Below are 24,219 nucleotides of genomic sequence, written 5' to 3'. Positions count from 1 at the left end.
AAACACCAACTTGTTGGGTTGTGTTCTATTAGTATGTCAACCGTGTTGGTTAATGTGAACCAGCCTGCTAACAGAACGAGTTTGTTGTCACAGATGAAATGATTTAAGAAGGCACTCAGACCACTGCTATTTAAAGCTGTCTGCATGCTTTCTTCGATTGCTCAGAGGAATAGTCTTACAGGGCAGATTGTTGCTAATCTATCCTATCCCACGGGTCTTTACTGACAAACACGAATCACCTACAGATGATCGATGATAGATAAACACCTTTTTGGTTGTTTACTTTTCCCCTCTAATTAAACGACAGCAATTAAAAACAAAACATGATCATTACTGATTATCTTTGGAGATCATGCTAGTGAGGTCTTTAAAAGTGCCGTTTAAAAAATATTTTAGCCATTTGAAAAGAGAAATTGAACAGTTTTGGATGGTACATTATTTCAGTTTCAGTGATGTATTGCTCACAATTTTCCCCTGTGCTTTCACACTATGAAAAATCATTCATGTTTATTAATCAAAGCACTAATAACTCTTGTCTCTTCTCTCTCTGCACAAAGCACTCGTATCTGGACAGGGAGACCTCTCTCATTCTGAAAAGCATAGCAGGAAAGCCCTCTCACTTGCTGACCAAGGTGACGCTCTCTTTCCACCTCTGGATGTATCGAGTTACTCCTAGTGGCTTCCTAACCCCTCTGTGCATGCCAGCATGATTCATTTTCATCTGCCTTGGTGTTAAGACATAAAGAAGTTCTTCTAATGAAATAAAGCGAAACACACATATTCTTGGAGGAATGCAAAAGCATTAAAATGTTTGTTCTCATCTCATATTGTTTTCATCGCCATGTCCCCTTAGGGTCTCCGTAGCATCTGAGATGTCCGCTTAAAAATGAATTGTTTTGCACTATGACTATTGACTTCATTAAGATTTGTCTGGAGAGCATGTTCATGCATGTGTGAATTGCATTTTGACTTTGGGTTTGGCAGCTCTTCAGGACTGCATGTCCAATGCAAACCGGTAAATATGTATGAAGATATCTAAAGGATTTCGGAGAGCTCATTCCATTTAGAGGTTAAACATTTGGACATTTGAGTTCAACAGAACAATATTAAACTTGTCGTATCAGAACATGAAGTTGAAAACTAGACATGGATTATTTGTAATTGCTATTAGATGAGTTTCATTGCTTGTTTTCATGGAAGGAAACTTAGTTTCGTCACTGCTTATGTAACACAACATTGTGATAATGACTGTAAGTGATGACTGTGTGCTCCCTGCGGGTTTGTATGTACCTGTTCATTAGAGAGGTACAGCCCCAGATCAGATAGCTGTGGACAGGTGGCAGACGGACCCGCAAGGTACCGAGTGACATAATGATCAGCCCAACAGATGGATTCTAGGAAGCGATCGAGTTTCACCAGAAACAGCAGGCTGCAGTCCCACACAAAAGTGTTTTGCTTCCTCACAGGCAATTGTACGCCACATTCAACCAGTGTTTGTTTTCTCTCTTTTTTTTTTTTGAGGACTTACCTGCACAACAAAAACAGTTTCAAAATCAAACCTCCATTAAACTGTTTAGGATTAGTCTTAAGCTTTCTTGGCATAGACCAGCTCATCTGGTTAAACTGTACTGTGGCCTATAGACCAACAGTAGCCGGACCAGTGCCCTATCCACAGCTGAGACCCCAATTCAGAGCGTGTTAAATCCAACGCAGTCTTATGGCAATTTATAACTACTTTGCACATATTCCCAAATTTGACCAAAATTGGTCGAAATGTAGTTTCATTCATTGTCATATGATCTGCTTATGTTCTATGGACAGTTATGTTTAAGCATGGAACTTCATGCTTGCTTTATTTCTAAAGTAGTCAAATTTCATACAAAATCAGGATGTTGTAAAATAGTTAAATTTTCTTGTGAAATTGGGTTGTTAAACCATTCACTGGAGATCTCAGATTTAGTACAGTAGCACTCTAGTTTTAGTAACTCCGAATGCATGTGTGGAAAATCTCTTTACGGATGTGCTGACTTTTAAGTTGCATTGTCTCTCCTTGTGTTGTTCTTTGCTGTTTTGCTTTGGACAGTATCTAAAGTGCGAGTCTGTTGTGTTGTGGCAGCATTAGCAAGGAGCTTGGGGTTGATTGAGGTGATCTGATTGGTTGAGTGAACGTGCCAGTAACCCGCTTTACACTCGGGAGGTTTCATCACCTAGATTTTCATTCCTTATTCTGGCACTGTCTGTTCATCACTGCCCTTGTGCACTACACTGCAGCATACTTATTACGGATATAATATACTTCAAAAATATATACTTAAGTGTGAACTGAGCGTAATGTTTTGGACACTAAATTGCATGTTAACTACAATTAAATTAAAAAGTATTAGATTTTAATTTTTTATAAAATATAAATAAAATGTATATTATATTACATTTGCTGAACTTGGGTCCTACAAAAATGGTACTCGTAAGTACATCTTATATATGTAATTACATAATTTATCTTATAATCTTTTAAATTAATAATTAATTTATAGTATATTATTATTAATAATAATAATTTTATTAAACTTAAATTACATGTATTTAAATATATTTGTAATGAAGTTGCCGGTTCTCAATCAGTGCAATACAACTTTTCTTAATTTTTTTTAAATAATCAGTTCTGGTACAGTTAATGGAATATTATTAAATTATCCTTTAGTAAACAAACATCACAGTCTTGTGAAAATGTGTTCAGATTATTTGTGATTCACCACTAGCGTATATATGCCGATGCTTATAATGTCTGTGAGGTCATGACACCTACAGCTCCTGGGTTCATGTCTCTCATCATACTCCCTCTCTGCACGTTTATTTGAGTCACTGATAAGCGTTACTCTGCCCTGAGGGCACACACCTGCTCACAGAGATGTCTTTCTCTCTGCTCTTCCTAAACAAGCTGTGCTGGCTCTCCTAATTTCCCCAAAACCTTGGATGCTGTACAAGCCCTGATTTCTCAGCGATATAGATAATTGTAGTTTCTGCCGCCAGGTGGTTTGTGATGTAGAATTACGGGTCAGGAGAACAGCTGCCTGGGCAGTTTCTACTGCTGCTTATCGGCTTATTTTGGGTTTCTGTCTTGTTTTGTGCCAAGTTTTTCTTTTTTCTTTTTTGTGTAGACAGTGGGTCGTTTAGTTTTGACATTGAGGCCTTGGAATAGTATCTGGATTCTAATCTTCAGATGAGGCTATTCTTATTGAAGACATGCCTCTTTTTAATATGTGTGTTTCTGTGTCAGCTATGTCCCATTTCCACATGCTGTCAATGGGTCGCGAGCTTGCACCACTTTTTTAACCAAATCTTCAGTCAAAATAGGCCATACACCTTACTTGCATGCTATGATATTTTCTGGAATTTTTATTATTTGCATTTTTTTTTTTTTTTCTCAAATATTGTAAATGTCCATCCAATTACCCAAAAATTTAAATGAAAAATGACTTGCCATAATTGCATTAGACACTATAAAACAAAAACTCTTTCATTTATAATCATACTCATTATCCATATAGATGCATTTTTCTCTAAAGGTGCGTCTAATGACGAGACGGCGAGTCAGGATGGGCAACTTCATCCTTGCGAAACAGACTCAGAAAACACTAGTTTATTAGTATATAATTAAAATATCTCATTATTTACCCCGGACACATTCATGGTAATTACTTTTGCGGTGCTTTGCGGCAAACTTTTAGCCTATTGTGTGCATTTGAAAGCAGAACTCTTGCTGTTGGACACTAAACACCGTCGAGCCGCTCTTGACAGTCGTGGCAGCAAGGACTCATGTTGTTTCCACCAGCGCAGCAATTTTTATTCATCACTAATTGATGGATGTCTAAAATATAAAAATAAGAAGAAGCCTAAAACAGGCCAGAGGCCCGGTCTGCGTCTGAACTATGATGTGAAAATTGTCCCGAAGCCCGGCCCTAGAGGCGTAAAAAAAGTCGGGGCCCGTTGGGCCCGGGCTGAAATGCAGGGCTCTACTTCATATGTATTACTTTTACTATTCGAAGTTTCAATGAAATAGACTTTCAGTGGAGGGATAGAAATCTTGAAATCTGATAAATACAAGCAAGAATAAATGCATGGCTCTGAATATAAATATTATGCTATTTGCATGTTACGGTTACTATAGTTGATGTGCTGGGCATTAGTCAGGGGAGGATGTGTACTGTTAAGAGGCTTGAGCTGTAATTCCCTCATTTGCCATTTTGTTAGTTAAAATGAGGAGGCATGTGTGTCCAGATTTTAGGATGAGTCTGTAGCTACAGCCCTTTTGTGGCTGTTTTCTGCTGTTATTTGTGTGTAATTCACTGCAGTGTGAGAGGATAATATACTGTGATTCGACACAATCCCAAACCCAGACTAAAGCAATTGCACACAAATACACTCACAGAAACAGGGATGGGGAGGGCTTGATGGAATGGAAGTGTATCTGACAGTAAAAGGGGAGGGATCATCTCTTTGTTTTAGAGAGAGATTAGCCAGTAGACGAGAGTGTAGCCAGTTCTGCCCATCCTCCACCTTGTAGTAGATGCGTTTTACGGTCTTGGGCACAGGAGCTTCTCTCTGGGAATCATTTATGCTGTTGGAGGGGGATTCTAGTCATTTATTCTTCAGTAATCTAACAGCTTCCTGACCATTACAGATTTACATGGACATTAAACTGCTCTGAGCATGGATCTGCACACCTCAGCAATGGCCAGAACAGTCACTAATAGACATGGACAAGCTACAGACTTGCTTCAATGGGATATTTTTCTATTCGACTGGACCTATAATTCGAAATGTGACTATTGAAAAGCAGCTTTCTGCAATCTGTTGAGGCGAATCTGTATTAGGCATCGCAAAAGGGCTACCAGAATCAAATGGGGCGAATGCCAGGAGAACATTGTGTTTACCGACAGATGTCATAGTACTGTTAAGTCTTTACATTTTTTTCACCAAAGCTTTTATTGTTCTTCAAGGTCAAAATAATCCTTTTTACAATGGCATCTTGCTGGAAAAGCCAGGTAAATGCGAGTGTTGTGCACTCTGGGTCTTATAGATCGTCAAATGTCCAAATGTTTAACCATAGGAAATTGGTTACTCCAAGAAATAATGAACTTTACAATAATTCAGAATGTATTTCCATGTGGTGACTGTGTTTGTATGTGTATATTTAGGAGGAACAAGCTGCCAAACAAAAAGCTGAGAAGATCCGAGTAGCTCTGGAGAAGATAAAGGAAGCGCAGGTTAAAAAGGTGAGATGATCAGCAGTTTTTTTTTTGTTTTGTTTAGATGTAAACACGCAAACCTGGTCACGTTAACTGCTTATACATCTGTGCTGTACAGTAGTTTTCAGATGACACCTTCAGCATGTGTGGTGTAGTGTAGAAATGGGTCATCGCAGCACACTTACACGGCTGAATCAGGCCCTCGTGGGACCTGGGAAATGATTTTATAGCACATTTTCACAGAAAATGTTTAGTGTGATTTGGCTTTGGAAGAGCTGTGTTGCCTCTAGTAGAGATTGACCGATATGTTTGCTGTTATTAACACATTCTACTTTAGTTAATGGTTCTTTAATTATAATAATAATAATAATCATATCTGTTAGTATCATTGTTGTTAATAAAATATTAATAATAAGATTGGTATCTTAATAATAAGATTACAATGGCTTATAATAATTATTGGTAACGCTTTAGGGATCAATTCTCACTATTAACTATTTGCTTATTAGCATGCATATTACTAGCCTATTGGCTGTTTATTATACTTAAACCCATATTAATTGCCTTATTCTGCATGATCCCCTATACCTAAACTTAACAACTAACTTATAACTATTAATAAGCAGCAAATTATGAGTTTGAAGCAGAAGTTGTAGTTAATAGTGAGAATGGTTCCCCAATCTAAAGTGTGACCTATATATTTGTCCATAAAAGAAAGCGAATACTATTAATAATTTTGTCATGTAATTTATCTGATACTGTAATAAATAAGTATTGGTGTTGTTAATACTGATCTCTAGAATCTCTAGAATTTAATGCAAGTTTCAGTCTATGTTGGCAAGTATAAATGTATATATAAATAGATATATGTACAGTTATAGGTTGATGTCCTGTGTCAGGATTTCCTGAGGTTTCTGTGTTATCTAAGGAGGTGAAACAGGGCTGTGTTGATACAAACAGCCAAAAACCGGATGATCAAGACAGTTTAAACTCATTGAGGGGGTTAGCTGTGTGTGTGCCCGCGTGCCTTAACTCTCCCCTGACATCTGTTCTCTCTCTGAATGTGTGTGTGTGTGGGTCAGCAGCCCTGATGAAATGCTTTCTGGGTCAGGTCACTGTACACAAACTGAGCCTGCATCTCTTTAAATGCTGATCAGAAATCTCTCTTGAAGTCAAATTGCTGTAAATGTGCTCTTAAAATCCACAGTTAATCTGGAATGAGCGCTTGTGGACAGTAACACGCTGCTGGGTTTATGGCAGTGCTCAGGGAGGAAGCCATCGCCTTGTGTTCTGAGATATTGATCTCCCTAGTTATGATCGGATAAATTAATACATTTATGTTAAATATATCTGTGGATATGATTGGTAATGATGGAAATTTGTTGTTGAATCAGTGCGTATAACCATCAGTTAGAAAGAACTGATTGTTAGAAATTTTGCATCTAATCTAAGTATCCGCATACAGTATGTGTCTTGGAGTAGATTAGAGTAGATTCTGGTGTTTTCACTGACCTTTCATATGGTAAAGTGTAGGTCAGTGCGTAATGTCTTAGAGAGAGAGGGGATTCCTATTGGTTTATATGTTCACAGGCATTTTGTTGTTGCCGGGAGATTTTTCTTATTAAATTGGGGATATGTATGTGGAAGGGTTATTTCATTTAATCTTGTTTGTGAGCAGTTGATGTTGTTGCTGTTTTACTCGGAGCTGAGGTGAGTTTTGCCTGGAGTGCTTTCAGAAGGCCTAACCCCCCCCCCCCAATAAAATGGCACAAAACACAGGTCACCATGTAACCCACTGATGAGAGAGACATTTTTGCAAGCACTAAATGATGTACAAGCATACGTAACTGTTGTCATGTCCTGTCTCTCCCCTCAGTTGGTAATCCGAGTGCACCTATCAGATGAAAGCTCAAAGACTGTGATGGTGGATGAGAGACAGACGGTGCGTCAAGTGCTGGACAGCCTGCTGGACAAATCCCACTGCGGTTATAGCCTGGACTGGTCTCTGGTGGAAATCATCCCTGAACTCCAGATGGGTAAGAGCCAGAAGACTGTCTGATTGTAGCTTGTTCTGACCAAGAACTGCACAGTAATTGACATCAAAATGGACCAACCACAAGATGTTTCTAGGTAAATCTAGATTTGGTCCCACAGTCATAGGCAAACATGCAACAAACTCATGCAAATAGTGTCACAAAAATCTATGTAATGTTTAGTAGGGTAGTTGTTAAGTTTAGGTATTGGGTAGGATTAGGGATGTAGAATATATTCATGCAGGATATGTGCTTTATAAATACTAATATGTGACCCTGGACCACAAAACCAGTCATAAGGGTCAATTTTCCATTTGATGTATGACATCATCTGAAAGCTGAATAAATAATCTTTCAATTGATGTATGGTTTGTTAGGATCGGACAATATTTGGTCGAGATACAACTATTTGAAAATCTGGAATCTGAGGGTGCAAAAAAATCTAAATATTGAGAAAATCACCTTTAAAGTTGTTCAAATGAAGTACTTAGCCATGCATATTACTAATCAAAAATTAAGTTTGATATATTTACAAAATATCTTCATGGAACATGAAGAAAAATCAATCATTTTGACCCATACAATGTATTTTTGGCTTTTGCCACAAATGTACCCCAGCGACTTAAGACTGCTTTTGTGCTCCAGGGTCACATATGTTAATAATATGCATGCTAATAAGCAACTAGTTAATAGTGAGTACTGGTCCCTGTACAAAAGTGTTACCCCAAAACTTTTAAATATCATTGGTATATTGTAAACAAAATTGTTTCCTGGTAGACTTATAAAAACCTGTGCGTCATCGAAGACGTGGTCTGGCAGGAACTTCACATGCAGCGCCATATTGTGTGGTGGCACTTGAGTGCGTATTATAATAGACTATTCCTTCACTGACTAGTCTAAGGATCCAATAGAGACTGAAGTATCAAAAGAGAGATTGAATCAATAAAGAAAAATGAAAAAGGGATTAAAATCATGTGGTCAGGCTTTCCCCAGATGAAGCACAACGACAGCTGGATGATAATGCACATCTTTTTCATTTTCCACTGGTCTTCAAACCATAACAGCAGTCCTATTTGATTTATTTGATCACTGCAGATTAGCAACGAGTATAGATTAGCAAAGTCTATGTCTGAAATCCCAATAGGATTATCCCATACAATCATGTGCAGCCTGAGCGAGGATAGCCCTAGACAAGGTAAATATTACTATAAACACTTCCATCAATTCCATAATAGTAAGACCTTAAGGTATCATAATTTGAATATATTTTATTATTTTATTCTAAAATGTAATTCATTCCTGTGATGGCAAAACTGAATGTTCAGCATCATTACTCCAGTCTTCAGTGTCACATGATCCTTCAGAAATCATTGTAATATGCTGATTGGCTGCTCAGGTAACACTTCTTCTTATTATTATCTATGTTGTGCTGCTTAATATCTCTGTGAAAACCATGACACATTTTTTCTGGATTCTTTAATGAATAAAAAGTTCAAAACATCAGCATTTCATCGATGCAAACTCCTCACCTTTCAGTGACAACTCACTTTTTTCTGATCAAAATACATATGAGATTTGCTTAAATCCAATGAGAAAGTGTTTTTTTGGGGGAGGGGGTCTTGCAAGGGTAAATAAAGAACTGGGGCCAGTTGCATAAACTGTTTAGACTAGTCTTAAAAAGTTAGTCATCTATTTTTTTTTTTCTTCAAGACTGGTCAATTCAGTTATGAAAAAGTAGATTGGTCTTAGTATTGGAAAAGTAAGACTGACTCTTGGCAACTAGTTGGTCACAGACTAATTCTTAAGGCACAGTCTTATCATGGTGGCTAAGTTTATGCAACTGGCCCCTGGTTGTTAGAGTAAGTTTTGTATAGTATTTTCTTTACTCTTTACTTCTAATACTATGTCTAAAAGGGTCATATTTTGTGTATTTGAGGTCAGAGATATGGGAACGGTGAAGAGAGAGAGAGGGCAAACATTTCGCATTTTAGGTCAGCATTGCCATCTAATCAGCCAATATTGTCTTAAATAGCTTGAACAGCACTTCATCTTTTATAACATGGGATTTTGACCAAATATATTCGATCTTGATTTGAATTGTGTTGCAACAAGATGTTAATTATTATTATTTTTGTGAAAAATTAGTTTTGGACATATAAGGTAATACAAATATAAAAAATATCTTAAAGCAATAACTACAAATGAGCATGTAAAGCAAATATCTTTAAAAGAAATTCTGTGTGGAGCATGCATGCCCCCGATCCGTGCAATGTTCTCACCTTTTTCCCCCTTTACCTGTTTGCATCTCTGGCATTTGAAATGGTAAAGAAATTTATTATTTTTGTAGCTTTTTAACAACTGAATACATTACAGAGGTAATACAGTATTATAGTCTATTAGACTATACTTTTATTTGTATGTATTTTTAGCCCCATAGACTTCCATTTTGAGAGCATTGCTATAAGCATTTTTGTTTGATTTTTTTTATGGTTTGAAAGACAAATCTAATTTATTATCCGAGTTATGTTTTTGATAGAGTTGTATTGAACCTAGAACATGGCTTTAACTGAACCTGCACCCTCTCGTGCCGTGTCTGATATATGAGTGTGTGAGTCCGAGGCCTCGTGTGCTGGGCTGCTCTGTATGTAGGTCCTGAGCAATCATGTGTGTGGCCATAGCCTACATCTCCAGGGCTTCGGCTTTTCCACTCTCGGATCTTTCAGTGGAGGGAGAAAAAGGCAGAGAGGGGAAAGACAAGGAGATCTAGTGGTAGGGTATAGAATATCCGCCAGATGGACTGTGCTAAAATCCCTTTAATAAAAAGAGCAGCGGAGGTCTTTTCTGGGGGTATTTTGTGCAAGTTAATGGATTGTTGCAGTTTATAATGAGGAATGATGTGTTTTTGCCCCTCTGGCTGAATGAGATCAGAAATAGATGTACACACTTGTATATTCATGAAAAAAGAAAAAAGTTGGTTTTCATGCATTTAAACAACATTTTCAATTTTCATGTTTTGAACGATTTATAGTCAAACTCTCAGATTTTGCTCTTTTGGCAGGTTTGTTTGTTTGGCTCATTGTTTTTGAGGGTTAAGCATGTTGAGGTTAAAGATCACTGATTTATTATTAAGGTGTGGCAGAATCCAGATATTAGGATCAAGAGAAGTGTAAGGGATTGTTAATTCCTCAAGTTCCTGTAATCACCTAATGGATGGACCTCTGTTAGATTATTGTTTTCTTTATTTTCTTTTTTTATAATTAAAAAAAAAAACCGTGTTAAAGGTTTGCCTCTTATAGTCTGTCCCTTTTGTTTAAGGCAGAGCTTTTTAAACTTAAACATCTTGTCTGACAGGATACTTATCAGTGTACAAGGCAAACATTAGACTTAGTTCATACCATTTACTTCGACAGTCTTTCTTTCTTTATAAATATATATAAATTTTTTCATACATAAGTTTTGTTTAAATAATACTTCTGGAACTTGCAGCCCTCATGTAGAAATTGTAGTCAATGCATCAATTTGATTTACCCCAGTGGGTTTTATGGTTTGACCTATTTTAAATTTGTCTAGTGCATTCAGTTTGTTACATACTTTCTCATCCTAAATGTCTTCAGGGGACTTTCCCTCCATGAAATAGTCCAAGGGATCTTTTATAGTCTTTAAAGAGAGCAGGACCGTGGCAGCAGGGCTTATAGTAATTTGGATAAATGTCACTTTTCCTTACAGACCATCGGATCTCTTGTAGGCCTGTTTACTTCATGATTTATACATGGACTACTACAACCCAACTTCCAGAAATGTTGGGACGTTTTTTTTTTTTTAATTTGAATTAAAATAAAACTAAAAGAATTTAAAATCACAGGAGCCAACATTTTATTCACAATGAAATGTCAAATGTTCTCTATAGGTGAAAGATCTGGATTGCAGGCAGGCCAGTTCACCACCCAGACTCTTCTACTACGAAGCCATGCTGTTGTAATAGCTGCAGTATGTGGTTTTGCACTGTCCTGCTGAAATACACGTCATCTGGAGGGGAGCATATGTTGCTCTAAAACCTTTTATATACCTTTCAGCATTCATGGTGCCTTCCAAAACATGCATGCTGCCCATACCGTATGTACTTTCGCACCCCCATACCATCAGAGATGCTGGCTTTTGAAGCATCCTCCCTCCTCTTTAGCCCGGAGGACACGGTTTTCCAACTAGAATGTCAAATTTGGACTCGTCTGACCATAGAACACTTTTCCACTTTGAAACAGTCCATTTTAAATGAGCCTTGGCCCACAGGACACGATGGCGCTTCTGGACCATGTTCACAAATGTCTTCCTTTTTCCATGATAGAACTTTAGTTGGCATCTGCAGATGGCAGGGCGGATTGTGTTTACCGACAGTGGTTTCTGGAAGTGTTCCTGGGCCCATTTAGTAATGTCAATGACAGAATCATGCCGATGAGTGATGCAGTGTTGTCTGAGGGCCCAAAGACCACGGGCATCCAACAAAGGTCTTTGGCCTTGTCCCTAACACACAGAGATTTCTCCACATTCTCTGAATCTTTTGATGATGTTATGCAGTATAGATGAAGAGATTTGCAAATCCTTTGCAATTTGACGTTGAGGAACATTGTTTTTAAAGTAATCCACAATCTTTTTATGCACTCTTTCACAGATTGGAGAGCCTCTGCCCATCTTTACTGCCTCTCTAAGACATCCCTTTTATGTTACAGACCTGATGTCAATTAACTTAATTAGTTGCTAGATGTTCTCCCAGCTGAATCTTTTCAAAATTTCTTGCTTTTTCAGCCCTTTGTTGCCCCCGTGCCAACTTTTTTGAGAACTGTTGCAGGCATCAAATTTGAAATGAGCTCATTTAGTGCATAAACATTTTCCGTTTAAACATTTATGTTCTCTATGTTCTGTTGTGAATAAAATATTAGCCCATGTAATTTGAAAGTTTTCTTTTAGTTTTAATTTTATTCAAATTTAAAAATCGTCCCAACATTTCCGGAATTTGGATTGTAAATCTTTCTTTAGTTCACGATTAATTTATACATCAGAATGTGTTTTTGAGGAGAAATGAAAGCGCTCTGCAACTGTAAATGGACGAAGTGGCCAAAGATGTTCTCCTCATTGATTTTTGAATAGCAAACATAATCTTCATACTGGTTACACTTTGTTTTTCCAGAGAGAATCTTTGAGGACCATGAGAACCTGGTTGAGAACTTGTTGAACTGGACCAGGGACAGCACCAACAGACTGATGTTCATCGAACGCATTGAGAAATATGCACTTTTCAAGAACCCTCAGGTAATACTACATGTAATACTAAAGGTAATTCTATTCAGATTATACTAGTAATATAAAATCTGTCAGTAGTGACCAGGTCTGTTATAGCAGCACAAAAATGGTTCCATACAACTTCTGCACTACATTTCACATACTAGTATTCTGTAGCCTACAATAGCATTGTTAAATATTGTGTACACTATTGTTAAAAGTTGGGAGTTGGTAATTTTGTATCCTATGCTCACCAAGGCTGCATTTATTTAATCAAAATACAGCAAAACAGTAATTTCTTAAAGCATTGCTGTTTAAAAGAACTTAAGTTTTTAAATGAATATATTTTAAAATTGTATTTGTTCTTGTGATTGTTGTGTTCTTCAGTGCCACATGATCATTCAGAATATTATTATAATATGCTGATTTGTTGCTCAAGACATTTCTTATTTTTATCAATGATGAAAACATTTGGCTGCTTAATAATTTTTTATAAACTGTGAAACTTTTTTTAAGGATTTTTATTTATTGATGAATAGAAAATGTTCAAAAGAACAGCATTTCTTTGAAATAGAAATCCGTTGTAACATTGCAAATGTCTTTACTGTATATTAAAAAAATATATATATTAAATGTGTCCTTGTAAAAATACATTAAAAAAATACCCTAAACTTGAATGATAGTGTAAGTTACGTCTAACAATGCCATGATTAATATGAATGTAACAGTGAAAGGCAAGATTTTCAGTTAATAATGCTTTCAGTTAATAATTTTTAGTATTACAGCATTTATGTTTTTGGGTGAACTGTCCCTTGTTGCCCGTGTAAAGACTAGATGTGATGTGCAGTTTTGTCAGCAAAGACTGATAGTAGATATGCAGGAGAAAGGTGACTGAGTTTCAGAGTGACAGTAATATAGGTTTGTTCTGCTGGTGCAGTGCTGTATGGGTCAGTAGTTTTATTGGTGTGTGTGACTAACGTAGGTCAATGTCATGTAAATGCTGAGCTGTAATGAATAATTGATCTCAGCAGAGGCTGGTTAAAGTGTGTTCACTGCCCAGACTGAGTCTCTGGCTGCTGCTTTGGCCGTTTTAAAACCTCCAGACAGACCGTGCAACCCTAAAATCAAAAAGCCATTCCATGCGTTTAACCACTTTGCATTCTTACACTGTATTTTGTTGAAAGTCTTTTAAAATGGCATATTCAGATATCTAAAGATTGGTTTTGGCTAATGCTCTAGTAAACCTATAAATCAGTGATAGTCATAGATCACTGTGATGTCTCCCTGAATCATCTGTTTCCTCAGAACTATTTGCTGGGGCGTAAGGAGACGTGTGAGATGGCAGACAGAAATAAAGAGGCCCTGTTGGAGGTGAGACAGACTGAACCTACTTACACACATTTTCTCTTGGGTTTTAAAGTCAGCATGACTTATTTAGGTCGTGTCAGGCATGTTGTACTCACTGGAGTGACTGATAAAGGTGTTTGTGTGTGTTTTTGAGCAGGAGTGTTTCTGTGGAAGCTCTATCAGTGTGCCTGAGATGGAAGGGGTGCTCTGGCTCAAAGACGACGGCAAGAAATCCTGGAAGAAGCGCTACTTCCTGTTAAGAGCCTCTGGGATATATTATGTGCCAAAGGGTAAAGCCAAGGTCAGTTGTGAGTCTCTCTTTTTCTTCTGTTGTCTCGTGCTTCATCTCATAATCCGTTTGCTGTGAAGTTCATTCTCTTTTCTCTTTCACACACTCAATGACTGACACAAACACTTTTATACACTTGCTGACTGATACACAAACACTCTTACACTATGGCCCTCTTTCTAACTGATATTAAAATACACTTTTTGGTGATCTGACCACCTGCCACATGCGCATCTTGTGAATGTGCAAATGTGATTGAGGTTTGAGAGCCGAAGCATGAACACACTTGCTGTCAGTCACATATCATAATTCCTGTGCTTTTCAAGAGATAAAGGGCCTGCTGACTCTGTGCTTAACGCATCCGTGTCTAGAGATCAGTTAATGAGTTCAAGTTCAGAGGAGATATGGGCCAGTGACTGCTCATTATCCACAGACCACAGGGAGGCAGAGGGTGATGGAGAGAGAGATAAAAGAGCAGCTGCTGTACATCCTCAGGTCATCACTCTGGGTTTGACAGCTGCTGCCCATCAGCATCACTAGCATACTCACATACTGTTTCATACTTAACACATGACCCGTCTGATTCAACATGAGAAAAGCACAGAATCTAAGTTCTTAAAAAAGAAAAAAAAAACATTCAGGACCCCCTTTTTCATGCTATTCAACCTGTCTTGCCTATTTCTATGCACTAATTCAATGCACTTTTTACAAACGTAGTGCTCCCCCTAGTGGATTCAACAGTGAAGTAGCATTTAGGTCAATTTAGGTCATTTTATTTTTGTTTGTTGCTTATTTAAAATCTAATTAAAAAACAACAAATTTTCATTGTCACAATATAAGCAAACAAATGGATTAAACAGTAGGTCTAAGTGTGTGGCATGGTGATTTAAAAATAATTATAAAATTAATAATCATTCTGATAATATTAAGAGATAAGCATATGCAAGCAGACAATCTATTTATAATTTGCTATTACCAGCATTCGCTACAGATGCATTCATAAACAAAGATTATCCGTTATGTACTAACATGTAGTCTTTTTGCTTCCATCCTGTGTCATCTGTAGGCCTCTAGAGACCTGGTTTGCTTCCTGCAGCTGGATCATGTTAACGTGTACCTGGGTCAGGACTACCGCAGCAAGTATAAAGCCCCAACTGACTACTGCATGGTCCTGAAGGTGGGGGGTGACAATCATCTTTATACATTGTATCAGACATGGCAGTTTTATGCAATTATAAAAAATGTCTAAAAATATGAAAGTTTTAATTCCTTGTTATCAGATGTCAGTCACACTGCTTTGTTCATGAACAGGAAGTTGAATTGAAGCCATGTGTTCTTAAAATGCATTTGCTTAAATGACTAAAAAGTAATTTGTAAGTAGTGGAAGCAGTAAAACAAGCATTTGCCTGTCCATATCTCTAGAGTTTATCATCATTTTCCAGATTTCCATTTGTCTATATGGTTAAAGCAGACAGCAGTCAGAGGTTTTTGCCAAGTGCTGGGATCTGTAAAAGCCAGATCTCGGTCTGCATTACAATTTATGATTCTGGACTGCTCAACATATTTCTTCAGTTTTTGCCGGCACCCTCAGAAGGAAATCAAAGCCACAGAAGTGAGACAAACATAAATATAGCCTGTTTTTGGCCAGTGTTTGGCTTTCCTTTGACATAACTTATCAGCTGTTGAACTTCTCTGGTGCTATTCTTGCATACTATAGCATAAAGGATTGACCACACTGTAGTTTATTATATTGAAGAACTGCCCATCTGAAAAGTGACCGAACACAGTATGTGTTTTTACGCTCCATTTAGAGATGAGTTCATCTGAAACAGTTTATACCACAATATTGTATCTAATTCAAATTATGCTACAACACCAGCCAGCAGCTAACAGTATAGAAATCACCCAGATATTTGATCCCACTTTGGCAAAGAAGCATTTATTGCATCGAACTGATACTTTGTAACCACAACTTGTTGGGGTCAGAAATTGCATGAAAGCCATCAATCGTTTTCTTTTTTTTGGTAGTGCTCGCAAGTTTTGAGTTTAATATGCATCAGACATTTAGTGATCAGACTGTGAGCCAGTTGAGGCTGTATTTACTCTGACCATAGTCTAATACAGGCAAAAAGTCTTTACACACAGACTATAAAATGCATCAGTATAGGTAACATCTCTGATTTCGCCACACAGCACCCACAGATTCAAAAGAAATCACAGTACGTCAAATACCTGTGCTGTGATGATGTGAGAACGCTGCATCAGTGGGTCAATGGAATACGCATTGCCAAGGTAACGTCTGGTTATGATGAGATCACCCTGCTTTGTGTATTAATGTGTATACAGTAGCTAGGTTGTTTGGCTGAATCTATGTGATTTGTAATGCAGTATGGGAAGCAGCTGTATTTGAACTACCAGGAAGCCATGAGACGCACAGAGGCTGCTCATGACTGGTCCTCGCTCTCCAGCTCCAGTATCAAGTCTGGTTCCAGCTCCTCCAGTCTACCAGGTGAGTTCAGCAGTGCAGCAGCAGAAATATCAGAATCTCAAATGACACAGTGCTTGATATTTAACAGGCTTGTGTATTGTTGTCTGTGTTCACCCGTTCACTCGACTTTGTGATTCTTGTGCCTACAGAATCTCAGTCCAACCACTCCAGCCAATCAGACAGCGGCGTGTCAGAAACCACATCCTCTGGTCATGTGCGCTCTCAGAGTGCCGTCAGCTCCATCTTCTCTGAGGCATGGAAGAGAGGCAGTCAGTCAGATGAACCCAAGGTGACCATTGAAGAGCTTCACTAGTCTCTTTACTCGCTCTGCTTTGTTTCACCTCTGTTTCTTCATCATGGTGTCATTATCATCTCTTCTGTGTCTTAATCCATTTTGAAAGACCTATTGTTTGCAATATTACTAGGGCTGCCCCCTAATAGTCGACTAATCGTTAGTCGACCAGAAGAGGCTTGGTCGACCAAAATTTTATTAGTTGCTTAGTCGTAGAAAAAAAAAATCCACATTGGCGAAGTCACGCAGATCGCTAACGGCTGGTCTATGGTGATACAGTACATCTGGCAGGACATCCAAACGCTCGCCTATCATTCATCCACCACAAAAATGGCTTATCATCTGAAATATGTAAGTAATAGCAACTTCACATGGCCGCTCAATCTAATTTTAACCTAAAGAAATCAATCTTTCAAATCGTATCAATACCACAAGTTTTTGTTTTTATTTGGCGTACTATTTATACACATTTTCACGAGACCGGGCTCGTGGAGATGACGAGTCAGTGTCACCGAATTCATCTCTTAAACCGAGAACAAAGAAAGCACTTGTTTATCAGTGAATTATTAAAACATTAATGCAGCCTCCTTACTGTTTTTCACTGACACATTCATAATCATTACTTCTGCGGTGCACTGTGGCAAGCTTTATACGTGCGCTTGAGTGCTTATTAGGCTCTGTAGGCAATGAAAGGCTCATTATAATGATTTAAATGGTTTATTAATAAATGTGCGATTAGTCGACCAATGCTTAAAATGAATGACGACTAGTCGACCAGAAAAATCCTTAGTCGAGGGCAGCCCTAAATATTACATTCAAGAAATAGGGTTCACAATATGTACAATATACCAATCAGCATTCATCCGTTTTATATTAGTTGTACTGAAAACCTGAAAGAAAATATATGCATATACCGAGCAGAAAACAATGAGGTTTGTATGGTTTAATGGTGTCAGTGATATAATTATAGTTCTGATTTTGACCCTTTGGGTGATTGTGGAACATTACTTGTATCGCTCTGCCCAGATATATTACTTGTTAATTGGTCCCCTCTCTGTTTGTCTACCCAGGATGAGAATGTCAAGCCTGGAAAGGCTATACACTGGTGGGGATTGAGGTTAGGAGTGTGATAAAACCTCACACTCTAGCTGTTTATATCTGATATAATCCTCACATGTGAACCTCTAAAGCAACTAACCAGTGATATGATGTGTGTGGTGGGCAGTTAATCTTAGTTGTTTTTTGAATGCTGGGTAATTGGGGACTGGTGTGAGACACCTGCTGTAATAGTTTGTGTTAACTCTTAACAGACGCACTGGTGTTGTATTTTGAATAACCCGTTACATGATGTTTGGTGTGGTTTGGTTTGTGTTATAAATGAGAGATATTGTCAGAGAAGGTAAACACGACAAGAATACAGGATAGCTCATGTTTTGTTTTGCACACATTGAATTGCTGTTGATTTTTCAGTTTGAGCTCTACATCAGAATGATTCTATGTTGTAAGAACAAAAGTGTCTGAGTTTGGAACAGCAGATCTCAATTAATAAAATTAATAATTAATAAAATTAATAAAACACAGTTCTTAGCTTCTCCCTTAAGACTTCATAACATTTACTATAACATTTCATGCTATTTCACACTTTTAATCTGCATAATATCTTGTTGCACACCACTAATAAATCTCCAAAAAAAATAAAAATCAATGTGAACTATATCCTATGTTCTAATTGAATCATTTTTGTCATTTCCACAGATGAGAATGGATGGCCCACCAGCACAGCCTGCTAGAGCCTCTTACCCTCTACAACTGCCCCAATCTCTCCAATCTCGTAGCAGCTACAGTGGTGTGTCCCCAGTGTCCCCCTCTTCGCCCCCATCTCCACCACCGCCTCCTCCCCCACCTCCCCCTCTCCCCAACCCCACACACCACTCCACCCCGGTAATGTTCACTAAATACAGCACCCTCGCTAGGTTGCAAAACATCTCCCAGATTCCAAATCATTACAAACAGACCCCCTTATTAGCAGCGCAGCAGCAACCTATGCCCCCAACACCACCCCCACAGTGTCTCAAACCTGTAATGAATAATATGGCAGATACTGCCAGCAGTCCCCCTCCGCCTCCACCACCACCACCTCCTCCAGAGATGCCAGTGCCAGGGTCAGCCATGGCAGTGTTGAAGCATGCCCCCCTCAGCCCCCAATACACTCCCCCTCCACCTCCAGAGGAATTCCAGCTGCCATCCCCACCTCACCTACACAGCAATGGCTACTTGCCTCCACCACCACCTCCAGAACAGTTAAAATACCCACCTCCCCTCAGCACCAATGGGCTCCAGCAGTTCTTAGCTCAGAAGTTCCCAAATATGGCCTATGACTTTTCACCTGTCCAACAAGATGAAGAGCCTCCACCACCTCCTCCAGTGTGTTTCTCTCCGCCCCCTCAGCAGTCAGGACCACCTGCCCCACCTAAAACATTCACTGGTGGGTTTCCGCCCCAAAGGGCTCTGAAACCTGCCCATGGCATTTCCCCCATTTCTCCTGTGCCACCTTCTTTGTCTCCAACCCCTCCGGTCACCATGAAGAAACAGCAAAGCCTCTCCAGTGGTCACAGCCCCAATCAACCTCCACCTACCCTTCCCAAGCAATATAGCCTTTCTTCCAAAGCTGCATCTGTATCTGCCCCCATCTCTCCCACCCAATCGCTTGTAAAGCAGATTGTAAACCAGTTCCCGGATGCCCCTGATGAATCCAAAGGTCCCATATCTCCTCCTGTGGTAAAAACCAAACCAAAATGGCAGCCAGGAGGGCAGGCTCAACCACAGTCTCCTGAATTTCCCCCACCTCCACCAGAGGGTATCCTTGAATTCCCTCCACCCCCTGCTCCAAGTCCCCCTCCTGCCTCACAGCCTTCTGGCAAGATGGGATCACCAATCAAGAAGTCCCCATCAACGTCGTCAAATTCTTCTACTGGTTCAGGAGGGAAGAAGCCCCCTCCAACTCCACAGCGCAACTCCAGCATGAAGTCCACCTCTTCCATTGAGTACCAGGAGTCCAAGAAAGTGGAGGATCTGGTCAGCATGTTTGCCCAAACCAGTCAAGTCCCACCCAGTTCCTTGTCAAGTCCATCCTCTACGACAGGATCACCTTCCAAGGACTCTTCCGCAGGTCCTCGTGCACTACCAAAACCAGGCAAGATCAACTTGGCTAATCTGCCTCTGGCTCTCCAGGGGAAGCCAGGCCAATATCAGCAATCCAGCTCAGACTTCCCCTCTCCTCCTCCCGAATGTGACTTTCCCCCTCCGCCGCCGGACTCAGAACTCCTGCCTCCTCCACCTCTCCCATCAGAACTGCACACCGGGGCTCCCAAAGTGGCCGTGGTGAACCCTCAACCCCAGCACTCCTCCAGCTCCACATCCTCATGGAAGCAAAGTTCCTTGAAGAAAATGCCCGCTCCGGCTATGCACCGCCGCAGCAGTGGCCCACCCGAGCCACTTGCCCTTTCTCCACCTCCTCAACAGATGCCTCTGTCCTCTTTTAACTCTCAGATCCCACCAACGTCCCCCAAGGCCAGTCGGTCCATCCAGCCCAACTTCTTGGAAGACCTCAACAGAACTCTGAAAAGGAAGTCTATGACTCGACATGGCTCCCTCACGTCCTCTAGAATCTCGGCTAAGCTGGAGCCAGTAACCACCATGGACGATATGGCCCTTCCGCCCCCTCCTCCAGAGCTGCTGCTGGGCCAGCAGAAAAAAGGCGGATACATGAGCGCCAACATCTCAGGCTATGCAACATTACGGCGGGGTCCTCCGCCGGCTCCACCCAAACGGGACCAAAACACTAAATTGACAAGCGAGTGGTAGTTGGGACATGTGCCGAGTACAGATATGCCACTCTCCTTTTCCACTCAGTTTATCTTGAACAGCTGAAACGTCTGCATTACTACTCATTTTAACCCCAGATTATAACCACAATATGAAAAAGCCAAACCATCTATACATAAGCTTCTCTGTGTGTTTGTGCCGCTTTGCTATTAAGTGTAGCATATATACAAAAAAAAACAGAGAAAAAGAGACTGACGTTGTTAATATAGGTACTGCATGGACACTGCTGTGAGGAAAGGGGATACTGTATATGAATGATAAAATATATATGTGGAACAGTGGGGTGGGAGGGAACTTGTACTTTTTTATATGAAATTATTTAATACCTGAAATATATTCTTATTTTAAAGTTTAGTTTTGACACCCTTGACTGTAAACGTTAAACGTGAATAGAAAATCAGGGTTGTTGAACCGATGCTTGTGTGTGTGCGTGCGTGCGCGCATTTCGTCTGAGTGATTTGGTTGATCCACTCTCAGAAAAACAGCGGGGGCCTCTTTAGATGTGCAAATCCCAACTTGTGTAGCATACATTCTAAATGAAGTATTCTACCAAATTTTCCACATTTAATTTAAATGGTTTAGAAACTTCCACTTAAAATGTCAAGAAAGGAAAAAACCCACTACCATTGTTATTGATAAATCTGTTATGTTTTGTCGCTGTGGACCCTTACTTTTTATGAAGATGTCCAAATGTTAGACAAAGATGAAAATGAGCCTGTGGCCGCTTGAGTATATCTCGGCGTGTAGCTGGCCTGTGTCTGGGATGGGATGTGATGTCTGTTTATGTTGGTTACATTGCTATCTTATCTGTACATACAGCTGCAGTTCCTGACTTTATCGATGTGCGTTAGCTCTGCATGGGTGAAACACACACTAGGAAGTGATGTCGTTCTCCTTTTTTGACCTCTGTCTATACTCAGTGCTGTACTGAAGTGTGTCACATATCTGGAACATCTATTTCTCATGTCATGGCAATGCCACAATGTACTGACGTTAATCTAGCATGCATGCTTCCATAGTATGGTTGCCTAAGATTGCGAAATGCAAAAAATTCACTGTCATCCCTCTAACCAACTTGAATGCGTAGGTTGAGAAAACATGTACCTGTTGGTTTTGCATCTCCAAAAGACTTTTTGAATGGCTGAGCAATGAACTGTAGGAACAGATAGAGTTCTCTTTACAGGGAGGAGTACAGAGCTAATGCTGCTTCTTAAAGTCAGGAACCTTTAGTTAAATAAATGGGGAAGTAAATGTCTGTTACATTTAAACTGAACAATATAAATGTGTAAATCACACAGAATGTTGTCCAAGTTCTTGTTATTTTGATGGTTGGTTATCATACAATTAAAAGCTTCTTATGCTGAATCCTCTGATTTACAATGGATAACAATGTTAGTCCTTTATGGACAATACACTCTATATAATACATGCATAATGTTTTAAAATCTACAAATATAGCTAGCTACAACTATGTGTTGCACACGTTTGTATGCCTGATTAAACTATGATTAAACTGTAAAAGAACGCCTTGGGTTGAATGTTGCTCGAGATTAAGGCTATATTGCAGCAATTTACTACACATTTAATTTTATAAGAGACACTCATTGTTTAGAATGTACAGAGAAATAAGAATATTTTTTTTTTGGTTGAAAATGATTTTTTTTTAAAGCAAAAAAATCTCATGTAAAGTTTCTGTTTTATTTGAAACGTCAGTTGGAGGTCTATCTGTTTGTCTGTCTATTTTATGAAATCACAGTAGTAATCTGGAACAGTTAAACTCTCCTTGACACAGAATGACTCCTTAGGACAAAGAGCCCAGAGGAAGCCGTCATGTCCACCAGATAATGACCTCTTCACTGCTGGACTCTGAGCTGGACCCAAAAGCAGCTGTATCAGCCATACAACTGATGCCCAGAGGAGCTACAGACATGCTGCCAACACGCACAAGACTGGAGCACACTTTCTTTGACTTGAGAAAGAGACGAGAAGGTGAGAAATATCTTAGTATGATGTTGGTATTAGTGAAGTGTATGTGTGACCTGCAACAAACAGAAGGGAGACAGTAAAAGCATTAAAGCTTGTCTTACCGCAAGATGTCCCTGTTTGAAACGGCAACTATTCCTGTATGGTCTCCTGGTATGTTTCAGACAGACTGTCTCCTTTATTCCCAAATCAAGCAGGATATCATATGTATTATCACGTCCCAGTGTGATCTTCGACGACAAAGATCAAATGAGTCTGTCATTTAATGTTTTCTAATACTATTCTTTCAAAATAGTATGATTGTTTGATAACATACAGAGCCCTGCTGGAAAACAAACAAACAATAGAAACCATCACAGAATTTGTAGTGGTTTTACTGGTGTGATTATAATGGGAACTGTGCCTGTTGGTCTCTCCTGGTAAATGGTCGCTGCCTTTGGTGTCTTGTTAAAACCACTATATCGTAATGGAATATGTCCCAAAGCACACTAAAGGAAACCATTTTTAAATGGTTTTAATGGTTAAAAGTTGATGTTTGCAATGTTTATAACGGTATTTGTAGTGAAAACTATTAGAATTAGTGAGAACCATTTGTGATGGTTTCTATTGTTTTTTTTTTTTTTCCAGTAGCCCCTCTCTGCAGAACAAAGATCCAGGGGGCGGGGTTGGGACTACATCTAGGGGGTGGAGATGGTAGGTTTAGGGGTGTGGATGGGTGGGTTTAGGGATCAGGGGGTGGAGACGGGTAGGTTTAGGTCTATGTAAGGTGGGAGGAGTTGGATCTAGATCTAACCACACCCCCTGGATATTGTGTTCTGCAGTGAGGACCATCTCTTTTTTTCAGCAAGGAGGTCAAATTCCTTGACCTCTGCTGCAGCATTCAAATCAATTATGGCGATTTTCTTATTTAGGCTGTTTAGTCATAGCTGAATTTATGAATGCCTGACAAGCAAAATAAAAACAGAATATACTCTTATTTAAATTGTAAGAAGTTACAAACCCAAACTTTAGGCTAATCTAAAATTAATCAATTTATGGTGTGTTTACTTTGAAGCTTGACAGACGTCAAGAATGCTGTCGATCTTGATGATTCTTTACAATTTTGTGTTTAATAATAACAGCATATGGGTTTGAAACCAAACGAGGGCGAGTAGCTATTTTGGCCGCATAATGTTTTTTTTTGTGTGTGTGTGAATAAATTTACCCAGTACTATGTTGATTTGAATTCATATAACCACTAGAGTACGGTAGTGCACTGAGAAACTGCTCGACTTTTGCTGAGAGGATTCCTGAGGCTGCGGTCTAGACTATTTCTGGTTGGCAGATCAAATATAAAATACCTTTTTTTCCCCTTAAAAGGAAAAGCACATATTATTACC

General features: G+C 39.2%; 1 protein-coding gene across 2 annotated transcripts in view; it reads left to right on the top strand.

Moving 5' to 3' along the window:
* LOC306877129 (ras-associated and pleckstrin homology domains-containing protein 1-like) overlaps window positions 1–22,368 on the top strand; it is a 66,118-nt gene extending 43,750 nt beyond the window's left edge. Inside the window, exons 6-16 of one of the 2 annotated variants that reach the window (XM_079428661.1) lie at window positions 558–632; window positions 5,199–5,276; window positions 7,126–7,285; window positions 12,465–12,586; window positions 13,862–13,927; window positions 14,061–14,204; window positions 15,259–15,369; window positions 16,386–16,484; window positions 16,581–16,701; window positions 16,830–16,969; window positions 18,728–22,368. In XM_079428661.1, coding sequence (XP_079284787.1) covers window positions 558–632; window positions 5,199–5,276; window positions 7,126–7,285; window positions 12,465–12,586; window positions 13,862–13,927; window positions 14,061–14,204; window positions 15,259–15,369; window positions 16,386–16,484; window positions 16,581–16,701; window positions 16,830–16,969; window positions 18,728–20,836 — 3,225 coding nt within the window. In that variant the 3' untranslated portion in view covers window positions 20,837–22,368. The remainder of the gene's footprint in view (window positions 1–557; window positions 633–5,198; window positions 5,277–7,125; window positions 7,286–12,464; window positions 12,587–13,861; window positions 13,928–14,060; window positions 14,205–15,258; window positions 15,370–16,385; window positions 16,485–16,580; window positions 16,702–16,829; window positions 16,970–18,727) is intronic. The other variant, XM_079428662.1, reaches the window with a different exon arrangement.
* The last annotated feature ends 1,851 nt before the right edge of the window (window positions 22,369–24,219 follow it).

This window comes from Barbus barbus (assembly GCF_936440315.1).
Source record: "Barbus barbus genome assembly, chromosome: 11".
Classification (NCBI taxonomy): Eukaryota; Metazoa; Chordata; class Actinopteri; order Cypriniformes; family Cyprinidae; genus Barbus; species Barbus barbus.
Note: the sequence above shows the minus strand (reverse complement) of the source record. Positions and strands in the feature narration are given on the sequence as shown.